We start from the raw sequence: 19,471 nt of genomic DNA on the forward strand, positions 1-19,471 counted from the left end.
TAATTATATTCTATGAAAAGAAGTCCAGTAATATTCAATCACTTTCCTTTCCTTGTCCATTCACATTTTGTTTAGTCACGGTCTGTTACATCAGCTTCTCTTCTCTCTGTATAATATCAAAATGTCACTTCCGTTCTCGGGTTTAGTCCTGTCTCTTACTTTTTTTCCACTGTTCTTCTTCTTTTACAAGTCACAGATCCATCAGGTTAAACTCCAAATTCCTAGATAATCAGTCTAAATCAACTCCAAATTTTTCAGAACAAGTCCAAAACACCAGTCAATCTTTAATCAACTAAATTGGCTTTGATCTCTGTCTTAAGAGTTCCTTGCTTTCACTGCTGGATCGCCATTTCCCTTCGGACTTCCGTCCTCTTATTTAAGACTCACAGTTCTGCCATCTCTCTCTGCCGTTTCTCTCCTCGACTTTCACTTTCCACCTCCTTCATTCCAAGTTCAATCCGTCAATTGATGCCAAAAACGCTGTTCGTGCTCTGGTATCTTCCTCATTGGGCTAAAGCGCTGCGACTTCGGTCTGCCATCGAGGTGGCCGATCACTCATATGTCGGAGCAAATGGGGTCTCCCTCAAAGCTGTCAACAGCCGCCGCTGTCAAACTTCTCCTCGGGCTTCCTCACACCTTCGTTTTCCCCTCCAGGGTCTACGTGCCCCTCACTGGGGCCTCCAAATGCTCAGATTGGGGATGAGAGAGCAGAGCTTGCTCTTCTCTCCCCACCCTGCCGCAGCGCTGCAACCAGAAGTCTGGATAACTCAGTTTCATTTGTTAATACCAAGATAACAATTGCATGTTATATTCCCTATTTAGATGAGTCACACTATTGCACCCAGTACTTTGCTCCAATTCAGATCAATTCAAATTTCCAGATATGCTAAGACAACAACTCCTAGTATTCCCTTGAAGTTGAGAGTTGTAGTCCCAACCAATCTGTAAAGTAAAATATTGAAAATATTGATTGGTTGGTCATTCAGTGCTCTGTGTCTCAAAATCTGCTATATAATCCTTTATTTAAATTTAGAAGTATTTGGGATCAAATATGTCCATCCCTTCTCCTATATGAGATAGATAAAAGATATTTTGGAACCCCAAGCTTATATATATCAATCTTGTAAGTAAAAACAGATTTTGAAAACTTTGTTACCATATTACTCAGTATGATACAATATAGTTTTCAAGGTAGCAATTGCTAATTGAAAAATCTCAGCCTCATAAATCAATTTGTGTATTCATGGCGTATATTGTATTAAAATGTTAAATTATTGTATAACTTAAATTACTGTTGTGTCTTTTGATCCATGTGCATTTGACAGTTTTTCAATTTTCCATGTCCATTTGACACTTTTCCAATTTTCACTGATAGAGACATTTTATTTAAATGAGATATATAATGTAGAGCTGCTACAAAGCCAACATTTAACTGAGCAAGTCAAGCTATTGCTTATTGGATAATATGACTCTTTTATAGCATAGTAAAAGCTATAAAGTGAATGGTATGACCTCTTTGGTCAATGCTAATCCATAACAGTTTACTGTTAATTTAGTCAAGTATAGGCATCATGTTAAGAGTATAAAATATGAGAGCAGATCTAATTGTAAGTGACTGGTATGCTAGAGGATTCCTAATTCAAATATCAGTCAGCACAGTAATCCTAAGTAGACTTAAAAAGAAAGAGGCGGTCTATATGATCCATGTGACTTTACTACCAACCTAGCTCTGATACATGCCATGTCATGCTATAATATGCTAATTGTAATAGAATATAGTAAATACCTCACAACAAGATAATTTGTGGTCAGATTGGTCTGTTTAATTATTTATAAATTGATTATGTGCTATCAAATTAGCAGTGACTCTTAGCAATTACTTAAGTTGATTTTCTTCATGATGATCCCTTCACATGGTTTTTTTTTAGTTCTTCTAACAGGGTATCCATAACTACTGTAGCTGTGTCTATGCACCTTACTGTTGGTTTTCCTCCTCTTCTCTTTCCTTCCCTCTTTCCTAGCATCAGAAAGAGAGCTAGGTGTTCACATAACAAATATGATAACACATATGCCCAGGGGTGGGATTCAAATTTTTTAACAACCGGTTCTGTGGGTGTGGGTTAGTTGATGGGCATGGCTTGGTGGTCATGTGACTGGGTGGACGTGGCTATATATTCATTAATCACCTATCCATTAAATGTTATTGGCTGGGTGTGACCAACTCAATATCACTCACATCGAGGCACGCATCTCCTCACCTGGCCTCTCATGATTGTGTGGATGCTGCAACAGTTGTAAGTGTGAAAAATGGTCATAAGTCACTTTTCTTCAGTGCCATTGTAACTTTGAATGGTCACTCCACACAAGCAAAGTACCATCAAAAGAGGGAAAGGAAACTCCAGAGAGGTTCCTGAGACAGGAAGTCTAGTCCTGCCAAGAATGTAATAAGGGTTAACGGAGAGGCAATTTCTGTAAGCAACACCAGAATGTTTCCTTCCTGCCTTCCTTACAGGATTAGGCCAGTAATTTCTTCTAGCAACCGGTTCTCCGAACTACTTAGAATGTTAACAACCAGTTCTAGCAAATAGGTGCGAACTGGTAGAAACCTACCCCTGCATATGCCCAAAATATGTTAATTTCAGAGTGATAATTTGTGCCTCAAATCAGAACTCTAGATTGATTTTTTTGATGATTCATTTTTGTTTTCTTGGATGTTCGTGGAGTTTTTTCCAACACCAAATTTGAAAATAGGCTTCCTATCCAACTTCTTCAAAGTCTGATTTTCAGTTCCATGAGGTGTCACAGGAAATACCATTGCCTACACTATTTTGATCTTTGTAGATATAGACATGTCATACTATACATTTTTTCCCCCAAGGTCTTCATCATTGCTTTAGCAATTGCTAATCTTTTGGTACATTTCTTTATTGTTTGTTCCTTTACTCTTGATGGTTGATCCTGAAAAGCTTTTTACTGCAATTCCCAATTAGAACAGTCATATAAATATTATTTTAGGGGCTATCTAAATCTTTTTATCTATCTTTCCTATTTGTAATATGGAGAGAGTATTATTAATGTATCTTACATAGTTGTCAACTGTTTTTTAAAAGACTTCTTTCCAATAGGACTTCATCTATAAACTTTAAGCATCTTTGTAAGTCTCAAAAACTCTGGGAGGGTGGTTTGGAATTTGAATCCAGTGGCTATTTGTGGCAAAGGATTCTTTTTCAACCTATTTCAGTAATTCATCAAGAATTGATCCTGATGATAATCCAAAGATAATACTCTATTTGGCTAAAATTACATTACATAAATTGTAACCTTATTAAATTATATTGAATGAGCTATAAGCAAATTATTTCATGTTACCATTTCTAAAAGCAATGCCCAGTGAATCTTTCTTTTTAGCTAGAAATTTAAGATAGATCAAACAAGTAATCTTTGACTTACATCTATTCATTTAGCAACCGAAAAATGTGAATTACCACCATTCCTTGCATTATCAGCCATCACATTATACCCATGATCTTGTGCTCAAAATCTCACCACTTGTCATCTGGCATGTATTTATGATGAATGCAGCCTCCTGAGATCATGTGTTGGCCATTTGCAGCCTTCCCAGCTAGCTTCTAATAAGCAAACTTCCTCAATGGAAGTTTATTGATCTCACAATTCATTTAACAATTACAATGATTTGCTTAACAATAGTGGCAGAACAAGTAGTAAAATTGGGTGTGACTTACTTAATAACCACTTTGCTTAGCAGTGGAAATTCTGGTCCTGATGGTGGACATGAATTGAGGACTACCTGTACTAATAAAAGAGCTGTCAAAGGAGTTCAGAGTTTTTTATAGTCTAAAATCACAGTCTGGGTCATATTTGTAAACTTGTGTTGTTTTATGCAGGATTTTGGATTTGTAAACTACTTATACTATTAGGACTCTCTTTGCAGTAATATAGCTTCATTTCCTTAGAAAATATCTAACAAAAAAGATTTAGTTGAGATTAATTATGTTACGAGATAATCTGTAGATCCGTGTTTCTCAACTGTAGCCATTTTAAGATATGTGGACTTCCTACCAGAATTCCCCAGGCAGCACTGCTGGGGTATTCTGGGAGTTGAAGTCCACACATCTTAAAATGGCTACGGTTAAGAGTCATTGCTATAGATGACACAGTGACTAAACTATGGAAGTATACAACTTTTGAAAAGTGTTCTTGAAAGTTTTGAACTGCATACAGATTTTGAGACACTGGAAGAAAACAAAGAAACACTGTTTGTTTGGAATTCAGATCAAAGGACTGAACACTTTCGCTGCCTCCATCTTTTTAAGAAGTATTGTGTATACTGACAAGTAAAACATAAGTTGATGCATCATTTTGGATCTTAGAGCTACTAATGTATATGAACACAATAAAAAGGCAATATATAATCAACAGATAAGCTTAGAAGACTAGTTTGTAAAATAAAGAATGAAGGGTGAAAGGTTTCTTTTGTTGTCTCTTTTCAACCATTCTCCCACTAATCAAGGCTAGCATATATCTATACATACAATGAACTTGTTCTGACTTGTTTTGTCTGCCTTTATAAAATTAAAGAAGAATAGATCCTCACCAAAGCGTTCCAAATCTAAAAACAAAATTGAAAATAATATTGCTATAACATGTTGAGTGATGGATTGTTAAAAAAGCTACCAAGAAACAAATTGATCAATTATTTTTGTCAGGGGAAAAAAATATGCATCTTCTATTTTTTAATTCCCCACCTCCTTTGTTGTTAGCCCCTTCGTCCAAAAATCATGTACCTGCTTTAGTTTTACTATTGTGAGCAAAACATTCCATTGGTATGAAGTGTCGTGCTTCGTTCTCCAAATAATGCTATTATATAATGCAGTAGGATTATATGAAGCCATAAACTGCTTATTTTAGAATGCTCAGCTTTAATCTTAGAAAGGCTAATTTTCTGCTTAAAAGGTTGGGGAGGAGTGGAAGATACACAGAGTAATGAAATTAAGCTGCCATTGGCACAAGGCAAAACTATGACAGGTGAGCCAAAGAACACTATCAGCTATGGCAGAGACCCTAATAACATACATTTTCACGCAGACATACTCCAAACTACTTCAAACCTTGGAAGCATGACAGCTGTGAAAAAGTAATGCCAACAAGGAGAAGATACACACACACACACACACACACACACACAATAGGAAATGCTTTAGTATGTATTAATACAAATAAAGCAAGTGATATTGAAGTTACAAAAAGAGAGTGAGAGAAGAGAGAATTGTATGGAAAGGGAATGAATTATTCATTATATTTAAAGAAAGATTGCCTTGGAAATGTTTGGTAATGCACTCCCTGTGTAGATTTAAATGCTTATTGTTTTCCTGTTTAAAGCAATGGAAATTTAATTCAACATTTTCATGACAGTTTCTTTTTTAAAATGCTTATTGCCAAAGAAACATTATTTAACTTTTGATGAGGATACTTTATATTCAGAAAATATTGTTTAGTTTTCAAAGAAGATAAGCAGAATGATCTAATCGTAAAAAGACAAGGGTTTTATACCATGAACAAACAATTTGGTTTAGTTTCTTTTTTTAAAAAAAATCTGCTGCAGACAAAAATCAACCTCATAGAAAAGGGGGAATAAGATTAGATTTTATGAATGTTATAAACTCCATAGGACACCAGCACAATGTAGGTTAGGAAAGCCATTGTAGCAATGCGCTCTGTATGCAATCAGAAGCCAATTGTTAGTGGACTGTGTATAAGCACATACTGTGCTCAATGATCTGATGAGGTATTATGGATATGATGCAGAGAGACCTTGTGGATTAGAACCTCACCATTTGTTTAAAAAGTGAAAGCAACTTAACATTTACACTGAGCTTGTCTGAAGACTGGCTGCTCTTTGGATGGTAAGCCGAAGAGAGAGTATTTTCTTTACTGTTTTATTGCTTCGGGGAATTTATGGTATAGTTGAGAATTGAGCTGGGGTTGAGAACTTGATGTATATGCATGGGGGAATTTGCCATTCCTAAATTGCATTATCTTAAATCTTCTATACCACACCTATGTTGTTAATTCTGTGGGTAATGTGAAAAAAGTTTAGGCAAAACAAGTATATTATATTATTATAAAACTTTTAAAAATGGAAGAGGAATAGCTTAATAAAATATAGCCTGGAGATAATTTGTAACACTGATTTTAAATGAGAAAGCATTGTTGAAGCACGGTTATAATATGTAAGTATATATTATATACTTACTCTTTTCATTTTCTACCCCTCTTTCCACTTCCAGCTTTAGTGGAGTGATACAGGTCATAGTTATAATGTGAAAGTATATTACGTAATTGTGTTCAAACAGGCTACAGACTCCTAGACATTTCTTATTTTATGAGCAACTCCATCATAATACTTTGAAATTACAGCACTATTGAACACTAAATACTTGGAGATAAATAATCCATATATCTAACATACAACCAGAGAATGGGACAATCAATGTAACAGTGTTGCAGTTGATAACCAAAGAAAGATTTTGAAGAATGTAATAACAGAGGATATTATTATGAACAGATCTGACAGTCCAGTTCCAACATCTACATTAATAGAGTTAAGAGTTTCACTGGCCTACAGCAATATCCTTTCATTGATGGGAGGGCAGGATAGGCGATCCTCTTTTGGCTTGGCACAAGGTAAACCCAAAACAATACCCTTTTGTCTAGAGGATAGAGGAGCAGAAGCAGCAATTTGACCTGCTGAAAAATGATATTTTGTGTAATTGAGAGTGACCTGCTTCTTTCAGTTTCCAAGATAAGAGAGTTTAACTTGTGGGAGAAGAGTAACTGGTAGGAAATCAGAGGTAAGAAGTCAAGAAAATCAACATGGGAGGCCTGTTTGAGAGAAATATTGCTCACATCCTGTGATTTCTAAAATTTTAACCAAATCTGTAATAGTGAGGATTCCAGAAAATGAACCTATTCCCTATGACTTGATTTTCTATGTGATCACTCCCAGTGAAATATGGAGAAAATGAGATTTACAAGCCAGGATTTATTGTATTGTTGAATGTATCAATTCCAAGTATCACTTAAATTTTAGATGTTTTGCTTTGAAGCATGAACATGTTTTGCCTTTATACAGGAATATAACAAAAAGAATAATATGTCAAAAAAAAAAAATCCAGCCACTGAGAATGGCTGTTTACATAGGAACTACCTATACTTTAAAAATGATTTGTCTGTGTTTTTCTAAATGTGTGTGTGAACCATAGCACCATCAGACAAAATTATGCCATAATGCCCAGAACTGAAGTTCATGCATACCACCAGGAAAGAGATAAGTTGAAAAGATCCAAATAATATTCCTTAGAAGAATATTAATAATTTAATAATTTATTGAAAACAGGTAACATCTTCTAACTGATCTGTTAGTCCAAATAAGTGCAGCTAATGAAGTTTTAAATGGAATTGATGCTTCCAAGTTGCAAGACTGGGCCTTTGTGCATTGCTTTGTGTCAAGAATCATTTGAAAAATTTATTATTTTTCAGTGCTTGCTATGTGAGGTTTAATAAGTGTAAGCATGCTTAGGTCTCAGCATTGCATTTATGTTTTGCCAGTTTGCCTACTAGCGATCTATTGAGCAGAACTTTCAAGGCAGAGGTGCAAGTCTATGCCCAACAATCCCCTTTTGTTTTTGCAGATGTTTAGGCTTAAAGCGGTGTTGTGGAGCTCAGGCCCTGTTTGTACTTGCATGCTGCTATTCTCTGCTCATTGTCTAAACCTGTGTGCATTGTTCTCCTTGACAGGTGATAACTATCCTGTGCAGTTCATTCCATCAACAATGGCAGCTGCTGCTGCTTCTGGACTCAGCCCTTTACAGCTCCAGGTATGTGCCAAAATAAAAATATGTGGGCTCAAAGCCAGTACTTTAGTGGAAAACTGCTAACCAGCTGTATGCTAAGTAATGGCTTGAATGTTAAGTAATTTTTTAAGCACAGCTCCAGAAGGATTAACACCTTATGTACTAAATATGCTGCAAACAGAGCAGCATGTGTCAAGCTTGATGCTGGGAAATGCAGCCAACTTTGTATTTTTATCAATTGCTTAATAATTTCTGGCACAATAATCCAATCTATGCTTAAGTGCTTTTAAGTCCCTTGATTTGGTGGGAGAATTAAGCAGTCCTTAAAATCTTTTCTTCAACTTAAAGGTGTTTCAAAAGTACTTAAATTGTGCTGGGTATGTATGTAGAGAGGATGGAAGAATCAAGTAACTCTTAGTGGAATTTAGGTTTGAAATATTTTATTTCTCTTAAGCTTTTTCCAGATGTAGCCAGTTTAGCTTTTGCTCCTCATTGTGGGTGTCTGAAAAATGTCAATTTCTCCTTCTTTTGGGCTTTGTAATGACTGTTTCCTAAACTGTAGACTTGCAGCTTCTGTATTTATGGAATCTCAGTCTTTCCATGCGTTAAGTTGGTTGGATGCCAGCAGCCATCAGGAGTCTGCGTTTGGTCCCTTGCTAGGTCATTTATTTATTTTTGTCATAGGGGGAACTAAATGTTGTGTGAAAATGATTTATATTCCAATTTATTATATAGCCTTTTAATATTCCCCAAGAAAAGGCACAATAGTGTCAAATAATGAAGTAGCAGTCAAAAGCTTATAGAGTAGGTGTGTTTAGCAATCATGTTAGAGGTTTACCTTTTGATTATTTAAATGTTGTAGCTAATGCCTCTTGTAATTGTTATCAACCAAAATTATTGTAGTATTAGTTTAGTAGTGGCAAACGTTGCAGTTTAGTTAGAGGAAAATAGATTTACTTGTTTGCCAGCTTGTTTGGATTACAGAATATTTTAAACATAAAAGAAATCCAGCCTTAATGGTTGCAGAATTTTTTTAAGAATCCTGATAAATGAATGGATAAATTTGCTCAATTATCACTTTAGTGCAGAATTGGATGGAATCTGAGAAAAGAGAGGCAGCATTAGAAAGATATAATTTTCCAGTTTCCAGCTAAAGGGAAAGAGATCATGATATGGAATTCCTTCTCTAAAGGGACAGCTGTTGTCTACTGGGTTGCCATATTCTTTTGTGATTAAGAGGAATCTTTAAAATCATATTTTGCTACTAATATAAATTATACATGATACATTACCTTGTTCCTTTTCAGAGTATTGGACTTTTGTAAGATTGAAATGTTGTCTAAGAAAAGCCATATTTCAATCTGGCAGCTTTTATTTACTGTATATCTAATATTTATAATGGGTGTCTCAATGTCTCAGTTTGATTAGAGAATCCTTGCTCTTGAGTTGTAAGAACAATCATTCTTATGCATCAATGCTTTCTAACTTTTAACAGAACTTGTTCTTAAAATGATTCTTAATCCTGAGATATATTTCTGTGAGATACACTACCAAGATTTGGTAAACTTGAATTGCTGATCATATCTTATTTTCTTCTTTTGAAAGACTCCACTCCCCCAATAGAAATTGCATAACATGTATTGCATTATGACGCTATTGTATCTCTAAGAAAAATTGAAGCAACACACACAGGCCCAAACACAGTTTATTCTTTCTGAAGAATTTGCTGAGGTTGTGGATTGAACTCTTCCTAACAGCTATAGCTCTTTCAAAACTATGTAAGGTTCGGTGCTCTGAAAGGTATTACTAAAGCATCCCCTAGAACACATAACAATGTCTTTCAGCATAGTAGACAACTTGGTGCTTTCCAGATTTTGTGTTTTATATCTACCAACCATTTTAGTATATCCAAAGGCAAGGGATTATGAACTGTAATCCAAATATCTGGAGAGTCTAAGATTTTTCAGTGACTGAAGTTAAGCAGTCTTTTGCCATGTCCTAAAGAAGAGAAATGTGTGGTCTACTGAGTAATGCAGAAAACTATTATCTGTAAGCAAGTTGTAATTCATTAGTTCATTAGATGAGTTGTCCAGAATATTGCATGATCTAAATCAGGGATGTCAAATTCAAGGCCTCCGGTCAGATCTGGCCCGTGGAGTGCTTAGATCTAGCCCATAGAACCACCCTGGAAACAGCAACAGAGCAGTCTGTGATGCCTCTGCCAGCAAAAATGGAGCTCGGGAGGGCACACTCTGTGATGACCTCCTGCAGTGCACTGCCACTGAAAATGGAGCTCAGGAGCGCTGTGTGTGGCCTTCCCAAGCTCCATTTTCACTGGCAGAGTGCTGGAGGAGGTCATCACAGCTGAAAAATGAAGCATGGGAGGGGTGCCCCCAACACGAATGATGTCGAGGTGACCACGCCCACCCCAGCCATGCTTACTTGCCCCCCCCCCAGGTCAAACACAACCCTGATGTGGCCTTTAGTGAAATCTAGATCATATTCTGGGTGACAGCATATTGAATTCTGTTGAGTACAATTCCTGATTAAAGGAGGCACAACAAGCTATTGTCTAATATGTGAGACAGTCAAAGTAGCAGAAGAGTTACTCTTTTTAAAGACTTTTGTCCACTCTGCTTCTCAGAACCAACAGTTGTAGAGAAAATTAGTGATGTATCCATTTTAAATATGAGGAATTAAAGACTGAAAAGTACATAGTCTAATGTACCTGTCTTTCTCATGCTGATCTTTTTCATTATTTTATTACTGTTACAAGACCATGACTTCAAAAGTGCAGACATTCAATCCTTAAAAGAAAAGGGATTTGGAAAAAAAAAGAATAAACATTAAATTTGAATTAATAATAAGTGGATCAAATTCTAACCAACCTGTGACTACTTTCAGTGTCAAGGAATCACATCTGGGCTCATGCTGACAAACTGTCTCTTCCTCCCATCAGTGTTTGAATTAACTAATTAATTCATATTAATATACAATAACAAGGTTCAGTTATATGACCCAGTGCAATAATCTGATAGCCGTTCTTCCCTAGATTTAGAAAGAGTGAGCTTTAGTATATTGTTTTTTTCTCCTACCCCTCAAAGCAAAAAAAAAAAAAAAAGCAGTGATGTGGGTGTGTATACATGTATATAAAATGGGTGGGGGGAGAAGAAGAAGGAAAGAAAGAAAAGAGGCAATTATGTTAACTGAAGTTGTCCTAACAAAATGTTCTTTAGAAGTGTACATAGAGGCAGAGGGGAGGAGGATGAAAGAGTAAAACCAGCCTATAACTTCCCCTTTATCCCTGATGCCTTCCTGAGCAATTTGTCCTTCAAAGTTTATCACGTATAACATTAATGAGCCTTGGCAACTCTTAGCCCTGGTTGCAGCTGTAGGCTGAAAGTTTTCATCATCAATGAAATTAAACAACACCCGCCACAAAAGCCTGTCCTGCCGGCTTCTTTATCCTCTCGCTTTTCTCTGCTCTTCACTTTGCACAACGTAACGACCTTTTGTTATACCACAGGGTGCAGATCCAAAGTATTGCTGAAGCATTGCAGCGCCTGCCTCAGGGGTACAATATTAGCGGTATGAAGGCCAAAGAATGCTATTTTTAGTTGATCAGTTCGGCAGATGGAGGCAGGAATATATATCTGAAGGTTGAGGGTTTGAACCATTAATTTTGATAATGTATTTAACCCTGGGAACAATCAGAAACTGTAACTCTAAGGTTACAATGCTTTTGACCTTTACAGAACAGAGGGCATTCGGTACAGTAAACAATATATTACATTTCTACTTATTCTAATTCTCTCACACATATAAATTTCAGGACAGGGTTGACATTTGCTTTCCTCAGCTATTTTCGTGCAGGCCCTTAAAGTAAGTAGAGAAGAATGTGCAGGAGAGAGGCCGCTGTAATGTGACAGTCATGTAAATATGGCCTTTAAATAGCTAAGGCATTAAATGTAGCCTTTTATGAAGAAATATTATTCTCAAGAACCAGCATCTCATTTGTTCCTCTCTCTCTCCCCCCACCCCATGGAAAAGTTGGTATATGAGCCGTGTCTCTTTAGGCATTTCCTGTATATTGCTGCGAGCTTAAAGCGAATTTTATTGGGGTTAATGCTATGCAATAGGCTATCCTAGAGAAAAGGCAATTGAGTTTGGCTCTAGCCTTTCATTGTGTAAATAGGTCCTACCTGTTTGTGGCTTTGTGAAATGGGGCACACTTCACCACAGCAAATACAGCCGTTAGATATCACACAGCTTAAGTATTCCTAATTAAAGTATCTCCATGTGTCAGCATATTGGTAATGTTTTATTTTAATCCATTTATTTTGTTTATGAAACACTGACATATGTTTAGATTGTGAAATATATGAGCCTTAAAAATCACTTTATTGAAGAAAATTAATTCCTACAATGCTGTCTGGGTAATGTGTTCACTCACCCAGTCAGTCACTGGCGGGCCTGCCACTCTTAATGTTGCTTAGACACACTTTAACAGTTTTATCTGACATAACATTTCTCTGATGCAGCCAGCAATAATAATTGCCCTGCACAAATGCTAAACAGGGGTTTCCTTTATTTTTATTTGCAATCCAGTAAAGAATTGGGGTTTGGGGAGAAAGCGGAAAAAGAGATGGGAAGACTGCGTAAAAGATTCAAGTAAGACCAATCAAAATTAAAACCAGCTTCCTACCTTTTCAAAGTTTGACACTGCAATTTGTTTTTCAGCAGGTAGATTTTCAGGTCAATGCTGTGAGTGACTGACTGTCAGCGGGAATTCCACCAAGACAAGTAATTTCACTTAGAGTATTAGTGACAGATTGCTCACTTCTTCGTATCACTAGAGAAAATAAACTTAATATTGTTACAGGCACAGTTTCTGTCTTCATTAGCCTTATAGAAACATTCTGCCTTGTACGCTTTTTCTCTTTCTCAACCTCTCCCCCTGATGAGCCTATTTTTCTATTATTTTAAACCAAATGCTCCTGCTTATCATATCTCTGTTAAAGTGAATATTTTTGCCAAGATTACCACTGTAAAAGACAGTCTGCTTGAATAAGCCTGTCCAAGTCAAATACAATTTCAAGTAGATTTGTTTCAGAAATGTACAGTGTAGTTCAGAGAGAATTTGCAGAATATTTCATTTTTGAATGATAATCTCTTTGGACTCAGTCCGGTGAAAGTGACTTAGCTGTGAGTCACTTAAGTTTCATTTGGCTTCAGTGGGTCTATCTTTGATTTAGATCATTCACATCAGTGAGAGTTAGAGGTGGGACTGGTTATTCAAGGCCATCAGCACAGTGGTTTTTTTTTTTCCAGATGTAACTTGGGCATATTTCTTGCCTCTATACTTGTACACTTAACTTCAGTGGAAATGATCAGAATCAATGTACAAGCTAACTGTGTTTGAGTAGGAGAAGATGGAGAAAGGTGTTGGAATTAGAATAGAATAGAATAGAATAGAATAGAATAGAATAGAATAGAATAGAATAGAATAGAATAGAATAGAATAGAATAGAATAGAATAGAATAGAATTCTTTACTGGCAAAGTATGATTGGACACACAAGGAATTTGTCTTTGGTGCATATGCTCTCAGTGTACATAAAGAAAAAATAAAATACATTCATCAAGAATCATAAGATACACACAGTGATAGTCATACGTTACTAATAAGCAATAAAATCATACTAGGCAACAAAACTATATAAAAAGTAAAGATACAAGCAACATGGTTATAGTCATAAGTGGGAAGGGATAGGTAATAGGAAGGATGAGAAGAATAATAGTAATACAGTTTTACTAAATAGTTTGACAGTGTTGTGGAAATTAGTTGTTTAGCAGAGTGATGGCATTTGGGAAAAAACTGTCCTTGTGTCTAGTTGTTCTGGTGTGCAGTGCCCTATAGCATTGTTTTGATGGTAGAAGTTGAAACAATTTATGTCCAGGATGTGGACATTTTCACAGCCCTCTTTTTGACTCGTGCAGTCAAAAAGAAGTTAATAAGCTGGAATAAGCCTGAGTTAAGTCTTGAGTTTGTTTCTCCTTCCTTCCTTCCTTCCTTCCTTCCTTCCTTCCTTCCTTCCTTCCTTCCTTCCTTCCTTCCTTCCTTCCTTCCTTCCTGCCAGCCAGCCAGCCAGCCAGCCAGCCAGCCAGCCAGCCAGCCAGCCAGCCAGCCAGCCAGCCAGCTACCAGCTAATTTATATAGCCACACATCTCTGTTGGGTTCCAAAAACCAAGAGAGATATGTTGAGTTTTTTCTAAGCAGTTGTCTTTATTGTTCCTCACCTACAGACAGAAATATTTTCAAATTAAAGCAAAATGCATAATTAAAGATATACTCTGAGAAGTTCTAAGGAAGAGCTATCTGGACTCTTTTCCTTCCAACCAAGCAAAACTTTGTTCTCTCGTTCCTCTGGAATGCAGCCCATCCATTCTCTGAATCCGGATTCCATCACATCTACAAGCAAGTTGTTAGGAATATAAGTCACCTAACAGGTATTTGGGTTAGAAATATATAAACCAGGACAAACATTTTAGTACTATATCTTTAAGGGAATGCAAGAGCATGCAATTGGGTGTGGTTTCTCAAACAGCCATAAGATGGAGCCAGAAACCTGGGTTGTTTAGTCTTAGTCTGAGTCTCAGAAGAGAGTATGAGTATATCTCTGTTTCCTTCTGTTGGAAAATATTGCTCCATTTCTTCTAATTGACTGATATTACTGGATTTAATGTAAGTATGATACTGAACTGTTTTTGACACTGGAATTTGATATTTGGATTATCCCTGGATTGAAAAACTGACTGATTTTACCTGTGAATGACTTTTGGATTGCTTATTTTGGACTTTGCTAAAACCTTTCTGGAAGTAAAAACCTACATTTACTGTACAGTGTATCTGTGTACTGTGTGTGTATTATTCAAACACTTCTCTCAAATTCGTCTCTCTGTATGCGCTCATTCTCCTAACGGGGAATTACTTCAACACAAGTGACTCTGGGCGGCTTACAGAAAAAATGAAACAATAAGCTGGAAAAAAGATAGAATTTAATTGATAGAATTTATTTTCATTTTCCATTAAGGCAATCTTTTTAACTCAAAATATGGTTTAAATTCTGCTCGGTTTCCAAACAAGCCACTTCCAAATAACAGCTTAGCAAATTTATTTGACCAGAGTTAATTTTAAATTATCTCTCATTCATAGAATCAAGCCAATTTTCATAGAGAATTAGTTAAAATATGTTAATGTGTTGCTTGGATTTATTCAGGCTCATCCCTGATGTGATAAACAATAATGGATATGTGTGAAACTTACCTTTCTGCTCTATTAGTGCTTTAAGTCATCATAATTAAGATTTTCTGACTGCATGGTTTCATACCAATCTATGGGGCCTGAAGGGATACAGTAGATTAAGTAACCCACATGGCTATTTTCCTGCAATAAATATGAGTACCTTGTGTGGAAAATTACTTACCTTTTTAGGGACTCCATTTCCATGTTCCCACATGAGCAATTATTCTTCAAGTGGAAATCGTGAATGTCCTGTCTAGATGTGATCTGGACAATAGTGGAATTGTGAGTGACTATGCGTAATTCTAGATCCTAGACTGGGCCTTTTCCAGTTTAAGATTATTAGATGGAATTATTGGACTTAAAATGTACTTATTCTCAAAACAAAATGAAGTTTAAATAATGAATTGAAGTTAGAAATAAAATAAAAAGAATGATAATGGTAATAAAAATGCAATAATAGAAGTTTAGAATTTTAATATTTATGCTGGCTTTAGACAGTTAGGAGAATGCTGCAAACTTTGTTTTCCTCCTGTCTGAAAAGGGGGCTACAGTAGCTTACTAGTACAAACCACTTTCAAACCCAAAGACACTGACAATGTATAACATATGATAATTCCTTCTGAGAAGTTTGAGAGACTAGCAAATTGAAAGATAATTAATGCTGATCTTAGCTTTGAATCTAACAGTTGGAATTTGGGTGTTTCTGTATTACAAAATACAGCAGTAAACAAATTGCCTTCTGTTACTAACCTTTCATTAGTGAAAATTTAATTGGGTATAATGTGAACAATGATGTTTAAAAAAAATTGTAGCAGAAAAAGATTGCAGACATCATTATGCATCCATATTATGCCAAGGCTCTGATATCGCTTATGAAATAATCGTAACATTAACGACTATCTTTAACATGATTACATGAGTAGAGTAGTCCGTGATGTGAAGGAACCAGTATTATGTGAGTGTCAAGGCATTTATAAAATTAAGAAAGAGTGAAGAGACTCTTAACTATGTAAAACATGTACAAGGACACACCAGTCCTTGTCCAGTCCAGTGAGTTTTAAAACCTCTGAAAGTCTTTGCTTGTACCCAGCATTCCTCCTGCTAGTGAATGTCCAGATTAACTCCCTGAGGAATTGCCTTCATAGCATTCTTTTACATTTCTGTGCCAGATGCCTTACAGACTTTGTGAACTGTTTTGCATGTGAAGTTTCAAAAATAGCATACCTAAAAGAGCATTAAAAATTGTTTTCTGCCATATACAAAGCAGAATATTTACCGTAATTCTGTTCATATACAGGAACATTTATTAAGATCAGAATGTAGTAATTTGAGCTTGAGTCATCGAAGCCTGCGTCAAAAGAATAGTTTCCACATTTTAAAGATCTTAGCTAAGGATACATTTAGAGCTTGCATTGGCTTTCTCTTCCTTTTGTTTTTCAGCTGTTATCTTCACATGCTATATTAGAGCTGTTCCCACAGATCATTTTAAGATAATTTTGTTGTCATTATTGCAGAGAGCCCTGAAAGGATTGGTGCACATGCAGAACACCTTTTCTGCCCTAGTTATAATCATAAAATTGAAGCAATCAACTAAATATCTAAACCTGAAGTAAGTAAATAAATGCCATGAAAATTTAAACTCCAAATCACAAATTCTGTAAACACACAAGGAAAATCTAGGCTGTATAGAATTATTGCAGGAAGAAATATCCACCTCAATAAGCAATGAAAAAGGAAGAGTTTAATTATAAGATGAGAGCATCAGTATATATGTAACAACAGGATGACTGGTTTATAAACGAAAAAGTCAGAAGGTCTTGGTTCATTGAGGTATCTCAGTGGCACATACAGATATCTCAGTGGCACATACAGATTGAAGAAACTACTGTCAAAACAACGATTCCCAATTCATTTGTTTTCTCCAGATTTGAGGTTCTGCCTCAAATTTATATTTAAGGCAGAACCTTCTCCTGTGTAAGCCTCCCAATATTAAGATAAGTAAAGAAAGTTTTATTAGGGCAAGACAGAGGTGCTCTTGTCCAGTCGAAAGATTCATGTTGGCAGCTGTGATGTACTTCAGTCTTGAATTTGGATGCCCAGGTTTTAGCAATGGCTGTTTGCATAGCTCAGGCAATGTGCCAATTTTATCTGTTCCTGGAGATAGTACATTTACATATTATATTTGGCCCTGGTGATACATAGCTTAGCTGCATTCCATTGGGCTACTGTAATGCATTTTGCATAGGACTGTTTTTTTAAATGTTTGGAAATTCAGCTGATCCAGAAGGCTGTAGCCAGACAGACAGAAAGAACATGTGACTGACTCTCTTGTTGAAACAACCTCAGTGGCCACCCGTCTATTTCTAGACACAATTAAAAGTGCTGGTTATGATTTATAAAGCAACTTGGGAACAAAGTATTTGGGAGGAAAAAAATTCCCATGTGAGTCTGCCTGGGCTTTAAGTTCCTCAGAAAAGATTCTTTCCTCTGTCACACAACCATTGGATACACATTTGATAGTGACTTGAAAGAAGGCCTTTTCAATAACTTCTCCCAGATTGAAAATCCTTGCCAAGAGAAATCAGATTAGCTTGGCTGTCTTTCCGTTGGCAAAGATGTGTTTATTAAGTCAGGCTTTGGGTGTTTTAGCTAATTAGTCACTAAAGTGTTTTCATTTGAGTCTTTATTTGTTACATTTTAATATTTTTATTGTGCCTTTGTTATTTTAATCTTTTTTTCCCTGATATCTATCCTGAGTGATGCTTTTGATGGAAAGATGCAAGTAAGCTAATTTACTGAAGAAATCCAAAATAAGAGTAACTTAATAAATGAATAGCTTATGTAAGTAATGATCATAGTTAAAATGGAAAAATGTGGTTTTAAGTAAAAAAAAAACCATACTGATTTTGACAGACTACAGAAAAAGATTAGTGGAATTCCAGTACAAGTTTAATGTTCTTATTCTCATTGATATCCTGTTGAATTGAATGACACAGAAGAAGAAACAAAACCTAGTTGGAAGATGATATTTTGTTATCCATATTTAGCTACCTATTCATTGGGTGGATAAAAAAGGTCAATCATGAATTACTTTGAAAATCAAAGGCAAAAAACATAGATTAACAGTTTGATTTTAAAGAATTATGTTTGTTTTTCCTATTTCAATTTCTTTATATTGGAATAAGATCTATTGTATGTAAAGGGGTAGAATTATGACTACACTATGCATTTTCTGTAAGTAAAGTCACTGAATGATTTCTAAGTTGGAATTATTTAAAAGTCAAAGTTGTACACCATGTTTGATTGCCTAGTTTAGAAACAATGTGTACCACACTTTCCCTTGATACTTTATTTTCTCTGCCACACAAATGCTACACTTTACATATAATAAGTTTACCTATCAAGTGACACTGCAACCTCAGTGGGGAAAACCTTTTTTTAATGATATGTTAATTGAATGGGATGCTAGAATGGCTCTTTTTTCCAGAAATGCCCCAGCTGAGTGATAAAACTTCTCCTGATCAGTAGAGCCAGCAGATTTTTATAATACCCCTATCTGGTGGCTTCAGTACCTTCTAGTGAAAAATACCACAGCAGTTGCTATCTTACAAATTAGAGCCAATAGCTATAGAAATAGCTATAGACATAGATAAATACTGTATATTATGAATACAAAAATTTTGTCTCTGATGCTATCAGATTTTATATACATTAACGTAGTTCCCTCTGTATTTGCAACTGAACTGATAGGTTATCTAATTTCATTTTCTCAGTTTATATTAGCAGGATGCTTACTATCCCAGAAAAAGCAAAAATAAAAAGTCTATGGAGATTCTCAATCATCCAGGCCATAGTTGTCCCAAAGATGCTTTTCAAAAGGCGACTGGACTTCCTTTTTTTTTTCCCTTGAAAACATTTTGCTTCTCACCCAAGAAACTTCTTCAGTTTTTCTTACTCCACTGTTACTTTGGCCAGCAAGTAAAACCATAAGCCTATCTCTATCTCCTCAGACTCTATCAGAACTTGACCTGAAATTTGAATTTGTTGTAAGTGGAAATTTAGTGATCTAACCTACAGTAAAGTGATAGGAAGTACAGATTCAGTGCTTGTGAGGGTAACCTGTTCCTCTGAAGATTTGCTAGATAAAAAGTAGAAATTTAGGGAAGAAATTGAGGGGGCAAAGAGCAGGAGAAAAAAAAATCTGTAAGGAGAAAGCAGCAGCAATCAGAGCTAGTATATCAGTTAGGTATAGGAAATGGAAACGAAAAATCCAAGCATAGAATTTTTGACCA

General features: G+C 35.9%; 1 protein-coding gene across 11 annotated transcripts in view; it reads left to right on the forward strand.

Annotated features, from left to right (window-relative positions):
- SOX6 (SRY-box transcription factor 6) overlaps positions 1 to 19,471 on the forward strand; it is a 487,451-nt gene that overhangs the window by 363,058 nt on the left and 104,922 nt on the right. For all 11 annotated transcript variants that reach the window (XM_087950911.1, XM_087950909.1, XM_087950910.1 and 8 more), the window contains one exon: positions 7,819 to 7,898. In XM_087950911.1, coding sequence (XP_087807037.1) covers positions 7,819 to 7,898 — 80 coding nt within the window. The remainder of the gene's footprint in view (positions 1 to 7,818; positions 7,899 to 19,471) is intronic.

The sequence above is a fragment of the Notechis scutatus genome, chromosome 1 (assembly GCF_049901735.1).
Source record: "Notechis scutatus isolate UNSWTSFEM ecotype Mainland chromosome 1, rNotScu1.2, whole genome shotgun sequence".
Classification (NCBI taxonomy): Eukaryota; Metazoa; Chordata; class Lepidosauria; order Squamata; family Elapidae; genus Notechis; species Notechis scutatus.